At 35.7% G+C, this 15,628-nt stretch overlaps 1 protein-coding gene across 1 annotated transcript in view; it reads right to left on the reverse strand.

The window, feature by feature from the left end:
• Window positions 1–15,628, reverse strand: part of LOC124556687 (collagen alpha-1(XI) chain-like) — a 560,578-nt gene that overhangs the window by 179,318 nt on the left and 365,632 nt on the right. Inside the window, exons 8-10 of the mRNA XM_047130656.1 lie at window positions 13,038–13,148; window positions 3,878–4,013; window positions 593–717 (exon numbers count right to left, since the gene is read on the reverse strand). Coding sequence (XP_046986612.1) covers window positions 593–717; window positions 3,878–4,013; window positions 13,038–13,148 — 372 coding nt within the window. The remainder of the gene's footprint in view (window positions 1–592; window positions 718–3,877; window positions 4,014–13,037; window positions 13,149–15,628) is intronic.

The following is a 15,628-nucleotide window of genomic DNA, read 5'->3' on the forward strand; positions in this document are numbered from 1 at the left end:
AGAGTCTTGGCACTCGCTCCCCCACCCCAAATCAATATCTGCAGACAATCATATCCCTGCTCTGGAATTGCCAACCCACTTCTGCTGGACTCAGGAATGCAGAATACCTTGGTAGCCATGTTATTCAAAACTGGCATGAACTGTCTGTCTGCCAATGTTGAGTACCCCAGAGATTGGTTACACAGCTATCAGCATTCTATCAATGGTAATAAAAACTTTAGATTCCCTTCTTTAGAATGGTGTGTAGAGCATACATATACAACTTATATTTCATGAATAAAAATTAATTAAATCAGGTTCATCTTTTTGAATAACCTGTAAATGTGTTCATTGATATTATGGTGGAATACTGTAGGAATTTAGAGTTTGGTGACTTTATCTTGGCATAACATGATGTCATATGGGAACAATTTACATAACTATAAAATATGTCCTGTATAAGTCAAACAAAATGGGCCTTGCATTTAACATCATATGTATGAAGGCAGATGTTATCACTACTGGCTGATAATCAATAAATAAGTTTTAATCTGTTATTTATGGGTTCATGAAAACATGAAGTTATGTGAACAATATCACATGGACTACTTACCAGTTCACCAGGCAGTCCTGGTAAGCCACTAGGTCCTTCTTCACCCTGCATTCCATCATGTCCTGGAAGACCAGGTGCTCCAGGACTACCAGGATAGCCTCGATCACCTTTCTCACCAGGTAAACCTGTTTTTAATATAGGAAGATTAATAATAAACTATATGCAAATATTTTAATGTAATACAGACCAAAAATATGAAATCAAGATTTAATTACAGAGATAATGAATAAATTGGTACATAGTGCCAATATTTTTTGAATTTTGGACAGGTCTATATTATCTCAGCTGTTCATATAAATTTATACACAATATGTTATATTGCCAAAATTTATGAAAAGGAATTACTTTATTTTCATTGTTACAATTGTCATGTACTAGCTCTTAATGTATAGTTAAAATTGTTTTTTTCTTTTTTAGAAACATTTGAAATTATGAAATATTTGGTACACTTAAAATTTCTATTACTAATTATACAATTGAGTATTGTTTATTATGTTTATTTCTAGATTCACTTATAAAATAATAATCTAAACTAACAGAAATTAATTTGTCAAGAAAAATCATAAGTCCTTTGGAACATTGTTATTACCATAGAGTGAGGGAGTAGTAAGTCTGCCTCTGATGTGATCAGACATATTTTTGTATTTTGGATGAAGAATGTAATTTCAGGTTTGTTAATGTGAAAATTCAAAAGACAGTGCAATATAGTAAAATGAGAGACAATAAATTATTGTAAAAAACAAAGATTCTGCAATATTCTTCAAAATTATTTTGATCAACTGAACAGTGAGAATTTCAGCTTCAAGAATCAGACCCCTAGACATGAAAAATTGGAGCCAACTGTGTGAGAAAAGATAAGTAACAAGTTTATTGTAATCCTTACTTCTCTCAATTTTTCTGAAAAGACTTTACCATAGTCGACAGTAACAACAACAAAGAAGGGAGGGGTAAATTACAACACTCAAGTACTGTCAACTGAACCACATTGAGGTAGTACAACAAACACAAGTTAAAAAAATTGTTATACAAAGAGGTTGATGCCAAATTATTGTTCCAAACATAAGTACAATGGCTATCACATGGCAAGGCCAAATTTATTTCTCTGACACATTGGTTTTAGCAAGATCTATAATTACTACACTAGGATGTAGATAGAGGCCACAGAAAAAGAAGGACTGAAATTTGACAAATTGTGGACCTATTGCTAAATGAAAAATGCAGTGTCAAGTCTACCCTCTACAAGTTCCATTTGTGCAACTCCACAATCTTGGCCAGTGATCACATGACATCACAAACTGACCATTGTGTGGATACTTTGTATACTATTGCCAGAGGGGATGGGGGAGAAGGAAGGGGGGCATGGGGGGGGGGGGGGGGCAAGAGGTAAGGAAAAAATTCTCAACTTGTGATAGGTACCAAAGAGTTAAAGTCAGTAATCAGATGTGCACAGGGTTCATGCAAAATATCACATCAACGCGACAAATAGATCTTGTAGCTATAAATATTTATGGACTCTTACCAAAAGCTAAGAGTTTTTTAAACTACAGATAAGGGCCATAAGAATACCAGGAGTGATTACTCTGGGAATAAACTGAATCATGTTCCACTTTTGACAAACTGGCCTTGTATTCAGGAGTGTGGAAATCCATATCCTCATCCAGCCATACTGATTTTGCTCTAAATTACTTCAGGTAAATACCAGGGTGGTTCCTACTACAAGAGCACCCAGTGTCAAAAGCTACTTAGAGAAAATATAAAACTTACATAAAGGACTGGGACAGTAGAAAGGAAAGTATAATAAAAGTGCTTAGAGAAATTTGAGGTACGGAGTTACTGTTAATTCAAGCATATTGACTAACAGATGAATCCAATTACAAAGTGTAATTTGAATATTAATTATACTGCTTGCCATTCTTAAGGCCAACAGAAGAAAAGAATGTATTATGATAGCACGATTGATTTAAAAAAAAAAAAAAGAGACATGATTTTTCTGAAATTTTGTTAAGCTCGATGATTCAAAATCATACGAAACTCTTAGATCTGTTATGAAGCTATGTTCCATGTATTATAAAAGGCTTCCCAAGATCACTTATAAGTACACAGTAAGCCAAGTAACAAAAGAACTGAAGTCAGTAACATCTCAGTGTAACACACACACACACACACCCACACACACACACACACACACACACACACACAGAAAGAGAGAGAGAGAGAGAGAGAGAGAGAGAGAGAGAGAGAGAGAGAGAGAGAGAGGAAGGGAAGTAAGAGAGAAAAGGAGGGAGCTACCTTTTACTGACACTGCAGTAAAATAACCTGACAACAAGAAAGAGTGTGTGTGTGTGTGTGTGTGTGTGTGTGTGTGTGTGTGTGTGTGTGTGTGTTTTTACGTGTGTCTGTAGCAATAATGAGCTTCATGTAAGTCACCAAAGTTGCTGTAGATGATCAACCAGGTGCATTAACAAATATCATTTAAATTAAATGCATCACACTTCTGTAATATTTGAAAGAACTTGATATTTGCATTGCCCACTGTAACAGGAGTATGTGTGTGAATTCCTAAGGGACCAAACTGCTGGGGTCATCGGTTGTAACAGGAGTAATAAGACATGCAGTCTTAATGTGTCTTGCAAGCATTTACCTTTCCTGTATCATACTTCACAGTATTATGTAAAAACATATGAGTAATTTGATAAATGAATAGTGCTGTCTTACCTACACAAATTATCAGCTTCTATGACATTTGGTCACCCACAGTAAACAAAGCGCATGGGAACTGAGTAGTGACTATAATTTTTCAAAACAAATTCTTGAAAGAGTATCCACTGAGTTCAATAAAATGTTGGTATTTATTGCACATCCACTTTTAGCCGCTACAAAACGTTGTATGAAAGTACTCCTTTGATATCATATTGTGCAGTCTGATAATCTATTGTGGAAAGGACTTAACTTGATATGTAAATAACTCGAAAGACTGTAACAGATTTATTGGGTCTGTGGCATACATTAAGAAATGTGGTCAATCCCCAACAACCAGAATGGAAGAAAATATGTTTGTGAGGGAAATGCATAGAAATTCAACTATCTTAAAGAGCAACATTCTTTCCACTCCATCAACAAGATATTAGTACTAGCTATGCAGAACTATGCAATTTTCAAAGAATGTGAATGTTGGCTTACTATTATGCTGCAACTCTCACTTGTTTCAATACATAGTGTATTTCAAAAGAATATTTTTGAATTACGTCTTGTGGGTTGAGATTGTTTGAAAGATGGATTACTCACCTGGTTGCCCTTGTATCCCTTGTTCACCCTTCATGCCCATTGGTCCTGTGATGCCACGTTCTCCATCCCTGCCTGGCCTTCCTCTTCTTCCCTCTCTCCCTGGTAGCCCCATCATTCCCCGCAGACCGCGTGGACCCTAAAATGAAATGATGTGGAGGTGATTATCTATCATCTATTTCAGTAGTTTACATAAAACATCAGGCTATGTGCATCTGAATCTACATATAATTTCTGAAAATCAGTTCTGTTGTTCAGTTTAAGATAGAAATAGGTTTTATAGGTATTATGACTATCAAATGTGCTTCTCATTCCACAGAGAGATGAGTTCTTAGAACACTAAATTTGTTTATATGATCCTGTACATAGTGCAATTTAGGCTTGTTCACCAGTCTGCTGGTATGAGCTGGCTCATGCTCACACATTATCAGTGAGCATCTGGCCAGCTCACAGTGAATAATGGTAGGGGAAGAAGGGGGGGGGGGGGGTGGGAGAGGAAGGCAAGGAAGAAATGGAACAAGGCAACACAGCACGATGAACTGCTGCCAATGACTCTATTGTATGGCCACTAATGTTAGTTCTACGTAGATGTATTTCTTCATGGTGGTTAATTAATGCCTTCCATGGCAAATTTTTTTCCTAAGACTGCTGCATTGATGACAAATAACAGTGAAATGAAACTTAAATTTCTTTTAATTGATGAGGTGAAGAACATGGGGCAGGTAAGTATGAAAAATGATGTTTCTTACGACTGGTGAAGCCTTATTATGAATGTTGTATTTGGACAAAGTTTAAATTGACATCAATTTGTATCAGCAAAAAAAGATCACATTAGTTGGTTAGGAACAGAAATCTGACTTAAATCAGAAGAGAATGGCAGTGAAATATATATTGCAAGGATAGGTTAGATGACTGTAATGGCTATATTTATTGCACAAAAAAGATGATAATATCTGCTGACGTTATTACAGACTCTGCAGACCAGGAATAGGGGCTCATGTAAGACAGTTCTAGAAATCTTTTCTGTAAATTATCTTGTGCAGTTAGAGAAATGACACACAAGGGCAATGTCTTAGGTCCCTGGTAACTAACAGATTCAGAATTTTCACTTCAATTAATGCAAGAGAGAGAGAGGGAGAGAGAACTAGTGGCAATAAGACTACTATAGCATTACCCCTCAAGCAATTGCACAGGGGTATGGAGCACCCAATGTTTAGTTTTTGCTAGTAGCAATGCAGCTGTTCATCAGATTACTGGCATGCTAGCTATTCCTCTACTGTTGCCTCAGCTAACAGCAGTTGTAGTTAGGTTGACTGGGTTGCTTTCCATGTGGCTGTATTTTTGATAATCTGTTGGCAGAATGCTGCTGGTATGTAAAATACCCCCCCCCCCCCCCCCCCCCCCCACCATCTGCCTCCTTTCTCTGCCTAATTCTGTAGTAAATACATATTTGATATGTACATACAAATGTGTGTGGTTATCTATACTAGATGAGCAGTTTGGAAAAATTGACTAGTTTGTTATTTGTTCATGGAAATGATGCTGGAAAAACATCAAAATTTCTGCTGGAGTTGTTGGATATGTTGGATGGATTAAATCATGAAGCCATGAAAGGAAACAGCTTGTAGAGATAACTCATGTTGTAACTGGTACATTTAGCAACCATCAGTCAGATTTATTAGTGATCAGACATGGAGTTCCCCATGGTTCTATATTGATTTCAATCCCATTGTTACTATGTGTACATTATTTAGATACAAACAGTAGTAACAGAAAACTATATCAATTTGCAGACAACACCAACATCTTAATTACAGGAATTTCCAAAGAAGTGTTTGGAAGCAATATAAGGCTGTCACAAAGAATATAGTAATGAATGTAGTAGAGTACTTTGATTCAAATAGTTTGATAATATATCTGGAAAATGACTGTAACAATGGACATTATCACCACCTGGAATAGAACACAAGCTAATCCTCATACTGAAATAGGTGAATAAACAATCAGAAAAACAGAGAGTACAAAATTTCTTGGTGGAATGGATGCCGTAAAATGGGGTAAAGTGATACAGTTTGTAAATTAAAAACGTATTAACACATATAATTTTTTTTTTTAAATCTATTTATACAAATGGCTGATTAGATCTATGTTAGGAGTATCTGTCCGTATAATTCTATTTAATTTTCTTATTTTCTTTACTTATTATTTTTTTTAAAAAAACCCTTGCATCACTTCACCCCAGGTAATGGCTGTTGTATCATGGTCTAACAGAGCCAGGCTGAACTGAAATATATAGTACCGGTATAACCAAACATAAAGGATCGTTTGTATGTACCTCCTCTACCAGCTGATCTACCTGACTTAAGAAATAGGATTGAAGCAGTTGTTGCAATAATTACTTCAGACACACAAATCAGGATTTGGGGAGACCTTGCCTATCAACTCAATGTGCACCTGTGTGGTGAATGGTGCTCACATTGAACACTTGTAAGGAAAACTGTTTGAGCTGCTCTCTCATTTGATGTATTATTTGTTATTGTAAGTTGAATGTAATAAATGTTACAAAGCCTTAAAATCCAGATATTCATTTTGAAACACCCAGTACAAATACTAAGAAACTACATATTATATGATAATCTCAGGGCCATATATTTTGCTTATGTTCACTTGGTATTGAAATATGGTGTTGTATTTTGGGGAAAATGAGGAGCAAGTCTGAAATCATTTAGATGACAGCAACATATTAATAGACTAATGGAAGGGGTAGACCAAAGATCATCATGCAGGGAAGTACACTGGTGTGCAAAAGTTAATGAACTGAAGAAAAAACGTCTGTAAATGAGTCTGCGATCATGTTATAGCACTTTATTTGTAAAGGTTGTCTTGATCACAAAAATTTTACAATTCACAGTTACTTGTTTTGGCTACTGCCCTCTTCAGATCACAAAATACTCTGATGTAGGAATTAACATCAAAATCTATATACACCGAAGAGCCAAGGAAACTGGTACACCTGCATAATATTATGTGGGCTCCCTGCGGGCACCCACAAGTGCCACATCACTACATGCCATGGACTCAACTAATATCTGAAATAGTGTTGAATGGAACTGACAACATGAATCCTGCAAGGCTGTCCTTAAATCCTTAAGACTACAAGGAGGTGGAGATCTTTTCTGAACAGCATGTTGCAAGGCATCCCAGATATGCTCAATAACGTTCATGTCTGGGGAGTTTGGTGGCCTATGGAAATGTTTAAACTCAGAAGTGTGTTCCTGGAGCCCCTCTGTAGCAATTCTGGATATGTGGGGTGTCGCATTGTTGTGCTGGAATTGCCCAAGTCCATCAAAATGCACAACGGGTATGAATGGATGCAAGTGATAAGACAGGATGCTTACGTACACATCACCTATAAGAGTCGTATCTAGACAAATTGGGGTCCCATATCATACGGGAAAATACCCACTTCATCACTACCTCAGAGATGCAGCATCCCATCGTTCATGTGCCGACGATAACACCACCTTCAAACTCACTTCAATCTTGATAACTGCCATTGTAGCAGCAGCAATGAATCTAAAAACTGTGCCAGACATTGTTGTCTTGTACAGATGTTGCCAACTGCAGCACTATATTATGACTGTTTACATATCTCTGTATTTGACTATGCATGCCTATACCAGTTTTGTTGGCCCTTCAGTGTATGTAGTTACATAGTAAGTGCTCAAGTTGATATATAGATGTGGACAAGGCAGTAGCTAAAACTGGTAATTGTGAATTGTCAAATTTGTGTGATCAAGACTGATATTTAAAAATAAAGAGAAAAATTAAGGTCAAAAATAACTTTCACATGACGCGTCAGTGCCAAGAAATATAGCTTGATGAAACTTGTAACATAAATAGAAAGAACTGCTACAATGCAGTACATAATGTAACTGAAAGAAATAGGCACTGGCCGGCCGGAGTGGCCGAGCAGTTCTAGGTGCTTCAGTCTGGAACCGTGTGACTGCTACGGTCGCAGGTCCGAATGGTGCCTCAGGCATGGATGTGTGTGATGTCCTTAGGTTAGTTAGGTTTAAGTAGTTCTAAGTTCTAGGGGACTGATGACCTCAGCTGTTAAGTCCCATAGTGCTCAGAGCCATTTGAACCATTTGAAATAGGCGCTGACACAAACAGAGACAACACTTTTAATCAAAGACAATAATTACTCTGACACCACTATGATTTTTATAATCCTCTGGAAATTAAAAAAGCAGGGTGTGGTTCTTAATGGGGTGTGCAATCACCACAGATAGCAATGTACACTCTGCCATGTTTTCCATTGCTGGCCACAAGGTTGATATGATGCATTACCAAAATCCACAAAAACAAAAACTGAGAGAAATAATTTCAAATCAACCATGGAGGATTACTTGGTCAAGTACCTATACAGCAAGGGAGTATCTATAAAAGTAAAACTGTAGCACCAGTTAACATCATATTTTTAAAATGTGTAGGGTAATAAAATACAGCATAATATTGCTTTTTGTTAAAGCGAGCTGTGTAAAAAATTTCAAGAAATGTGTATAGTAACTTATGAATGGTCTCATATGTTTTGCACTCTGTGCAGTCCTAGATCCACAGGAATAGTAATTTAGAAAAAATAAATTACTTACAGTAAATACAGAAAAGTATGAATTACACTCTAAACTTTCAAACAACAACTTCACTGTGATGGAAGCTTCATCTTTAGTATAAAGTAATATTGGTCTAAACCATTAGTTATTAAACAAAGTGAAAGATTTTGGAACATCAGCTATAGAAATATAAGCATTCTAAATAACTGTGGTATGCCCATAGAAGTATCCTGATGAAGGCACAAAAATCTTCCTTCGAGGCCTCAAAATTGCACATAGTGCAAGAAATAAGGTAATGAATCTATTATTGTCTGAGAACTGAGAAATCACAGTATGTTACCCTACATGAGAAATTTCTTGTACAAAGTCAACTATAGATCACTTAATAAATACTACCTATCAGAATCAGTATGAATCATTAGTACCGGTACTTAAGATAGGAGTGATAACTTACACAATAACAAAGCATCAATCTACAAAAGTGGAACTCAAGGCATTTAGACATAATTTAAATGAAGAATCATAGGAGCACATTTACAATCCAGGTAGCGCATTTGGAAAATTTACAACATCCATGGACATAGTTAAAACATAAACAATATTTTGATACAGATTTTTCACTTAAACTCAGAAAGTTAAAATAACGTACAGAAACATCTGCATCACTACTGGTATAAGAAAATCATGTGCTCAAAAACATTTCCTCTGCAGATTTTCTAAAACAGCTGTTGTGTTATAACATCTCAGTTTGATAGATAATTTGGAAAGTACAAAACAAATACTCAGGAGAGTTATAAAAAGTACCAAAATGTAGTGAAATGACAAATTAAATGCAACTGCACAACAGCTGGGTTTTACATCATCCATCCACTGCCAAAGATCATATAGTGATGCAAATGCGTGTTATGAATCTTGTACGACAGACAATTTAGTGCTGTTTGCTTTATTTAGCTCTAAGCTTCATGACTTGTCTAGTTTCAGTCTTTTTTCTTTTCTCTTTAAAATTGATTTTGTATTTGTGTAGCTTTTCTGTACATCCAACAATAGTAATCATTTGATCTTGGTAAAGCTATGATACTGGAGACTTGTGTTTGGCAGGTCTGCAGTCCCAGTGCTTTATCTACAACTAGTTACTGATTTGTGTTGTCCAGATGATAGTGGCTGTTGGTCTTCAAGTCAGATGTTGATGCTTCTTTTAATATTTCCTATCCACACTTGCCCACATGTGCAGGGGATTTTGTATTCTGTTGCTGTTGCAAGCAAAGAGCATAGATCCATTATGGTCTTCAATAATTCATGCAACTTTTTTGTCATTTTAAACACTGTGTCAATACCACGTCTTCTAATCACTCAGGTGATGCATTCTATGATTGTGTTTATGAATGGGCAACATGGATAAATAATGTGTTATGACGAACACTAGCATACTTCTAGTTCACCTGATACAACTTGTATTGATATATTAAAATATATTTTTGTTTTTACATGATACTTTATAAATTTTGAAAACAATGAAACTCAATATTGTCAATATTAACCTAATAGATTAGCAGCCTCAGTTTTTCTATTTACAGTAAGTTATTTTATTTTGTTCAAAATCTTGATACAGAGCATATGTGGATTAACTAATTTTTTTATGTTAAAAAAGATGTTCAAATGTGTGCGAAATCTTACGGGACTTAACTGCTAAGGTCATCAGCCCCTAAGCTTACACACTGCTTAACCTAAATTAGCCTAAGGACAAACACATACACACCCATGCCTGAGGGAGGACTCAAACCTCCGCTGGGACCAGCCGTTTTATGTTCAAAATACAGAAATTAAGATGGGAACTTAAAACCCAAGCACACAAATAGGACCTATTTTTTGTAGTTGCTTTGTAAGTACCGTTCAACGTATAAGAAGGAATTTACCTCCAGCATGTGTGATCTAATTTGCAGTTTTAACCATATTTCATGTTATAAATAATTAAGTAGGTTAGAAATGAATCCAATGATTCATCAACATTTGTGCATTCCCTCTAAACTGTTACCATTTAATGCACAGGTGCCTTGATGGGAGAAATGTTGCAATGGAGAGCAAGATGTGTTGCCCCATCTATGTTGGAAGAGTCATGAAATATGAAGTTTTTGCATCAAAAGACATGTTACAATGCAGTTTGTCATGTTTTATTTCATAGTTTTGGAATTGTGCAAACTTTAATGAGGGTTTAATGATTGTAAAGGTGATATTTTGAAGTAGCTAACAGAAACTTGTCCAGTTATATGTGAAGTCTGTCATCCCTTGTAACATGAACCAAATCTGTTATAATGTTATTTATTATGATTTTTAAATTTTTTAGCAGATTTTAAATGCTTATAGATGTAAGTAGCCAGGTGAGTTCCAAGTCTCTTACTGTAGATGTCATCCTGTCAGTATCAATAGTCTGACAAGATATCAGTGACTTAATATTGAAGAGAATGATAGTAGATGCAGGACCATTAAAAGAGTGGAAGAAATCCCTTGGAGAATGTTGTAATATGCAAAAATAAATGATAAAGTGCACAAACAAAATTTTGTCAATAAAATAAATATAATCTGAATATTGTAATCTTTATTTTAATTTTTGACTTCATATTTTAATTTTTGTCTTGACAACCCCTTTAACTAATTTAATTGCACATAACTACTATTTACTTCAGTATAAAACCAGAAAGAAACCACCTACACATACAGTAGTAAATGGAGACAAAGAAAGGAAGAACAAAAATGTTATCCTGGATAACAAGAAAGAATTTCAGGGAAGGGAAGACCATTGACTGGAAAAATAATTTGACACCAACTGTTCTGGCAACCCTCAGATCTTATTGGGAAAACAGAAGGGCAGATCATATTAGTCAAGGAGCACTACTGTGTGAACACAAGTTAGAATACAGCGTGCCACAGGGATTGGAAATGGACGCGCACCTGTTTCTAGTTTTTGGAAATGACTCAAGCTCTCATGAACAGTTCTTGCAATTTTCAGGTAACAACACTGTACTGAAAGGGCATCAATGCCAGCAGGGCTCAAGAAGAAGCAGATGCTTTGTTTGATGTGACAAAAAAAATGATCTGTTACAAGCAAAATGAAAGCCAATGAAGAAAAAACACAAAAATTGGTATGCAGCCTCAGTGATAAAGGGTGCCTAAACTGTGCAGGGGTTGTAGACTTCTGGGGTTCATGATAGACAGCAATCTCACTTGGCAAGAACACACTGCACATGTGTGTGATAAACTGTCAGGTGTCACATATCTCCTAAGAAAACAGAAACATGTAATACCTGATCAGTATCTCCTAATAGCGTATTACCCATTGTTTCACAGCCATACTGGCTCTGGCCTGTTACTATAGGGTCAGAATCAGAATCACAATCTTATTATCTCATGATGTACATACATAAATCATTTATTTAAAGTACGGGAGACTCATCAAGATAGATAATGTGCCAGATATATATACGATGTGTGGCACAAAGAACAAAAACAACCTTAATGTACAAAAATCACTACACATTTATTTATTACTCTACAGAGAAATCTCCAGCTTCATTATAAATTCCATGAGTGAATAATAACATTTTTGCACTAGAATGGCGCATAATCTTATCTTCAGTAAACATAGTTCAATACTGTGGAAGTTTTTCATTTTTAATTTATTATAAATTTTCGTAGTAATGTAATGAGTAGTTTGGGAGTAGAGTTTTAGTCTATGAGATGGAAACATGAAACTGTCATTGTTTCTTGTGTCATACATTTGTTAAAAATGGTTTTCTGTAAATAATTCTGGAGTGGTACAGATAAAGACAAACAGTTCATAAATGTAAATACATGGAGGAGTTAAAATTTTTAGATTCCTGAATAAAGGTCACTCTACAGACTGCATGGAAGTATTACTACTAAAAATAAAAGCAATAATGATCGTAATATCAAGCAGGAGGCAGGAACACTGTAGGCCATTATTCACAACAATGGGAACAATAACTGATTATAGTCATTAGGCATTGTTGTGTCTTCTTGATGCTAAGGAAAATCCAAAGTCCTTCAGCAAGAGGCATGAGATACATGACTACAACACATGCAAAAAAGAGAGCATAAATGTACCTATCTGTCAATTGTCCAGAAAATTGCACTGAAAGTGTTCAGATCACTACTCGTGGAAGTGCAGATCCTGCCACTGGAGAGGTTCAAAACAAAATTTCTACAAACATAAAAATACATACACTATACTCCATTCACGTTTTTTGACTGTGAAGAAGGTGACTGAATTTACAGAATTTTCTCCAAAACTAGTAAATCTGTCAGAGGAGTAAACTGTCAACAATACATTAAACGTATCTATCTTAAAAGGATTAATCTGTTCAAATTTTTTGTAATACTATGTGTTATTTATATAGTAATATATCAGTTTCAAAACTTTTGATGCAGCCTAGTCAGCCACAGCTAGTGAATGACACAGACTTGTAATAAATGGTACATAAATAATGCACAAATATGCAAAATATATTGTTTATATGTTTTTGTAACCTCACCGGTTCTCCAATGTCCCCAGGTTCTCCCTTCTGTCCTTCTGGACCAACAGGACCTTCAGGTCCTGGAATGCCTGTTAAACCCATTGGACCTTCAGATCCTCTCATAGCCATCTGAAAAGATGAAAAGGCACAGATCATTTGGTTTGTAGAATGGTTATTCTTGAGGTGTAATGTATATGTTTTGAAGGTCCATTTTCTTTTTAGCAGTCAATTAAATGAAATATAATACTCCAGACATTTAATGAAACTGAACTATCCTCTTCTCTTTGTTCTTAAAAAAACTACAGTGTATTTGTGGAATTAAATACTTTCTCATTTTAAGTACAGATTTCTGTCCATTGTACCAATGTAAATTTTTTTGTGCTTTGCTCAATATTGTGTCTGAAGGAAATACGTATGGTTATGCCTAATATGTTCAGAACAGCAATTCTGAGAAAAAAATGTTGTAATCAAAATCGAATAAATATATGTTTGTGTACTTAAGCTACTAAATACTTTACTGAAAACATATATGCAACAGATTTTGATCTGGCAACTGTGACTTTAAGCTGTGGGTTTAACTCAAACTGTTCAGCAGATATAATTCAAGCAAATATTTAAAAAAAATATCTGAACAAACTTTTTAGCCAACAGTTGCTATTTATACAGGAAAGGCCTAACATAATGATTATTAATACAAACTCAGTGTTTTGTTGGTACTTTATAGTTATCACCTTAACTTTTTTAATTTCAGAAGAATGGAAGACCAAAAAGATGGCACAAATTGACTGTGAAAAATGCAGGTTGGTTTCTGAAATTGTTACTTAGTAAATATAGACAATAACATAGAAAATAGCGTGATTATATTCAAACAAAACAAATGAAATGTGAATAATGTGGTGTAAACTGTTTGTCTGCAGCTGGCTGTTGCAAATGTAGCATTTGGTTCCTGTCTGCTTTCATTGTCTTCTTTCTCTTGGAGTTCAAAATAGTTTTTATACATTTCACACTTTTGTATAGTTTTGACTTCCTTTCACTTTTATTATATTTCATGATGAAGCAATGATTTGTCATTATTGTCAGCAGATACCTGGTCATATTAGAACATTAAAATCAGTTTGTTGTCAATATCTAGAGCACAGTTGTCAGTTACAACACTCACTCGAATGTTTAATGTGGTTATACTGCAATGCTTGAAGCTGAAAACTAAATTATGTATGTGTAACTCAGGTATCAACTGAAAGTTACTTGGTCACTGAAATCAGCTGTGATTTTCTTTTGATTTGGTTATCATCTTTGTGACTAAATAAAGAGATTTTGAGTGACTGCAAATCAAGCAGGAAAGTTCTGGTAGAATGTAAAGGATTTAGGAGTGAAGGTGACCACTCACTGAATAGCAGAAGTATTGAGTCAGACAGGCACAAACAAAGGAGAAAGAAAACTTGCTACCATTTCGAATTAATCCCTTCTTGAGCTATAGCACACACATAAGCCCCCCCCCCCCCCCACACACACAAACACACACACCTGCACCCATATATAGTGCTGCTTCCCTCCAAGCTGCTAGCTACTACTCACCCCAACCTGTGTTCCTGCCTCTCACTTCTCCCCTCCTCTACCTACCCAACCCACCACAAACCCATCTCATCCACCACAACCCCAACCCCAGTTCACCTGCTGAAATGCAGTCATGACACTGTGCATCCAGCTGCCACTATGTAGGGGCACAGAGGTGTATGTGCATGCATGTATGCATGCCTGTGTGTGTATTTCTACTCTTGCTCAAGAAAGGACAGACTCTGAAAGATAGTAAGTTATCTTTCTCTTTTGTGTGTGCCTGTTGATGACTCAAAGCTTCTGTTATTCAGTGAGTGGTCTTCTTTATTCCTAAATTATTTACATTTTAAGTGTCTGTTATATACATTGCATTTCTTTCGTATCTTCAGCAACCTATAAAGCACGATTGGGTACGTATCATGGATTACATGCCACTGATGAAACTTCTAACAGTATGTGTGAGCTATGTATGATACATACTGGTACTACTTAAAAAGGAGCTTGTTTAACCACAGAGATGATAATGATATAAAAAGAAAATCAGGTTCTTTGTAACTATTTTACATGACTTACCTTGTTAATGACTGACACTAAGTTTATACAGAATGTCAAATTACACACATTTAAGCCATCTAGTTTCTAAGCCTATTTTATCTGACAACCAGTTTCACCATTTTACTATGCCATCTTCAGGCCCCTGACTGATGTGTAGGTAGATTCTACCTTGGTTGTGATCAAAACAGGGACCAGCAATAATGGTATTAGTAGAGTTTTGCTATAGCCATCGGCAGATGATGGTTGAAGTGATTGCTATAGCAAAACTCTACTAATATCAGTATTGATGGCCCCTGTTTTGATCACAACCGAGATAGAATCTTCCTACACATTGGTCAGGGGCCTGAAGATGGTGTAGTAAAACACTGAAACTGGTTGCCAAATAAAATAAGGTTGGAAACTAGACAGCTGAGGGGTGTTTAGTTGGACATCCTGTATCAAACATCCAAGTCCCGAACCATCTCTAAAAATATGGACATATAGAAACTTAAGTTTATACA

Source organism: Schistocerca americana, chromosome X (assembly GCF_021461395.2).
Source record: "Schistocerca americana isolate TAMUIC-IGC-003095 chromosome X, iqSchAmer2.1, whole genome shotgun sequence".
Taxonomy (NCBI): domain Eukaryota; kingdom Metazoa; phylum Arthropoda; class Insecta; order Orthoptera; family Acrididae; genus Schistocerca; species Schistocerca americana.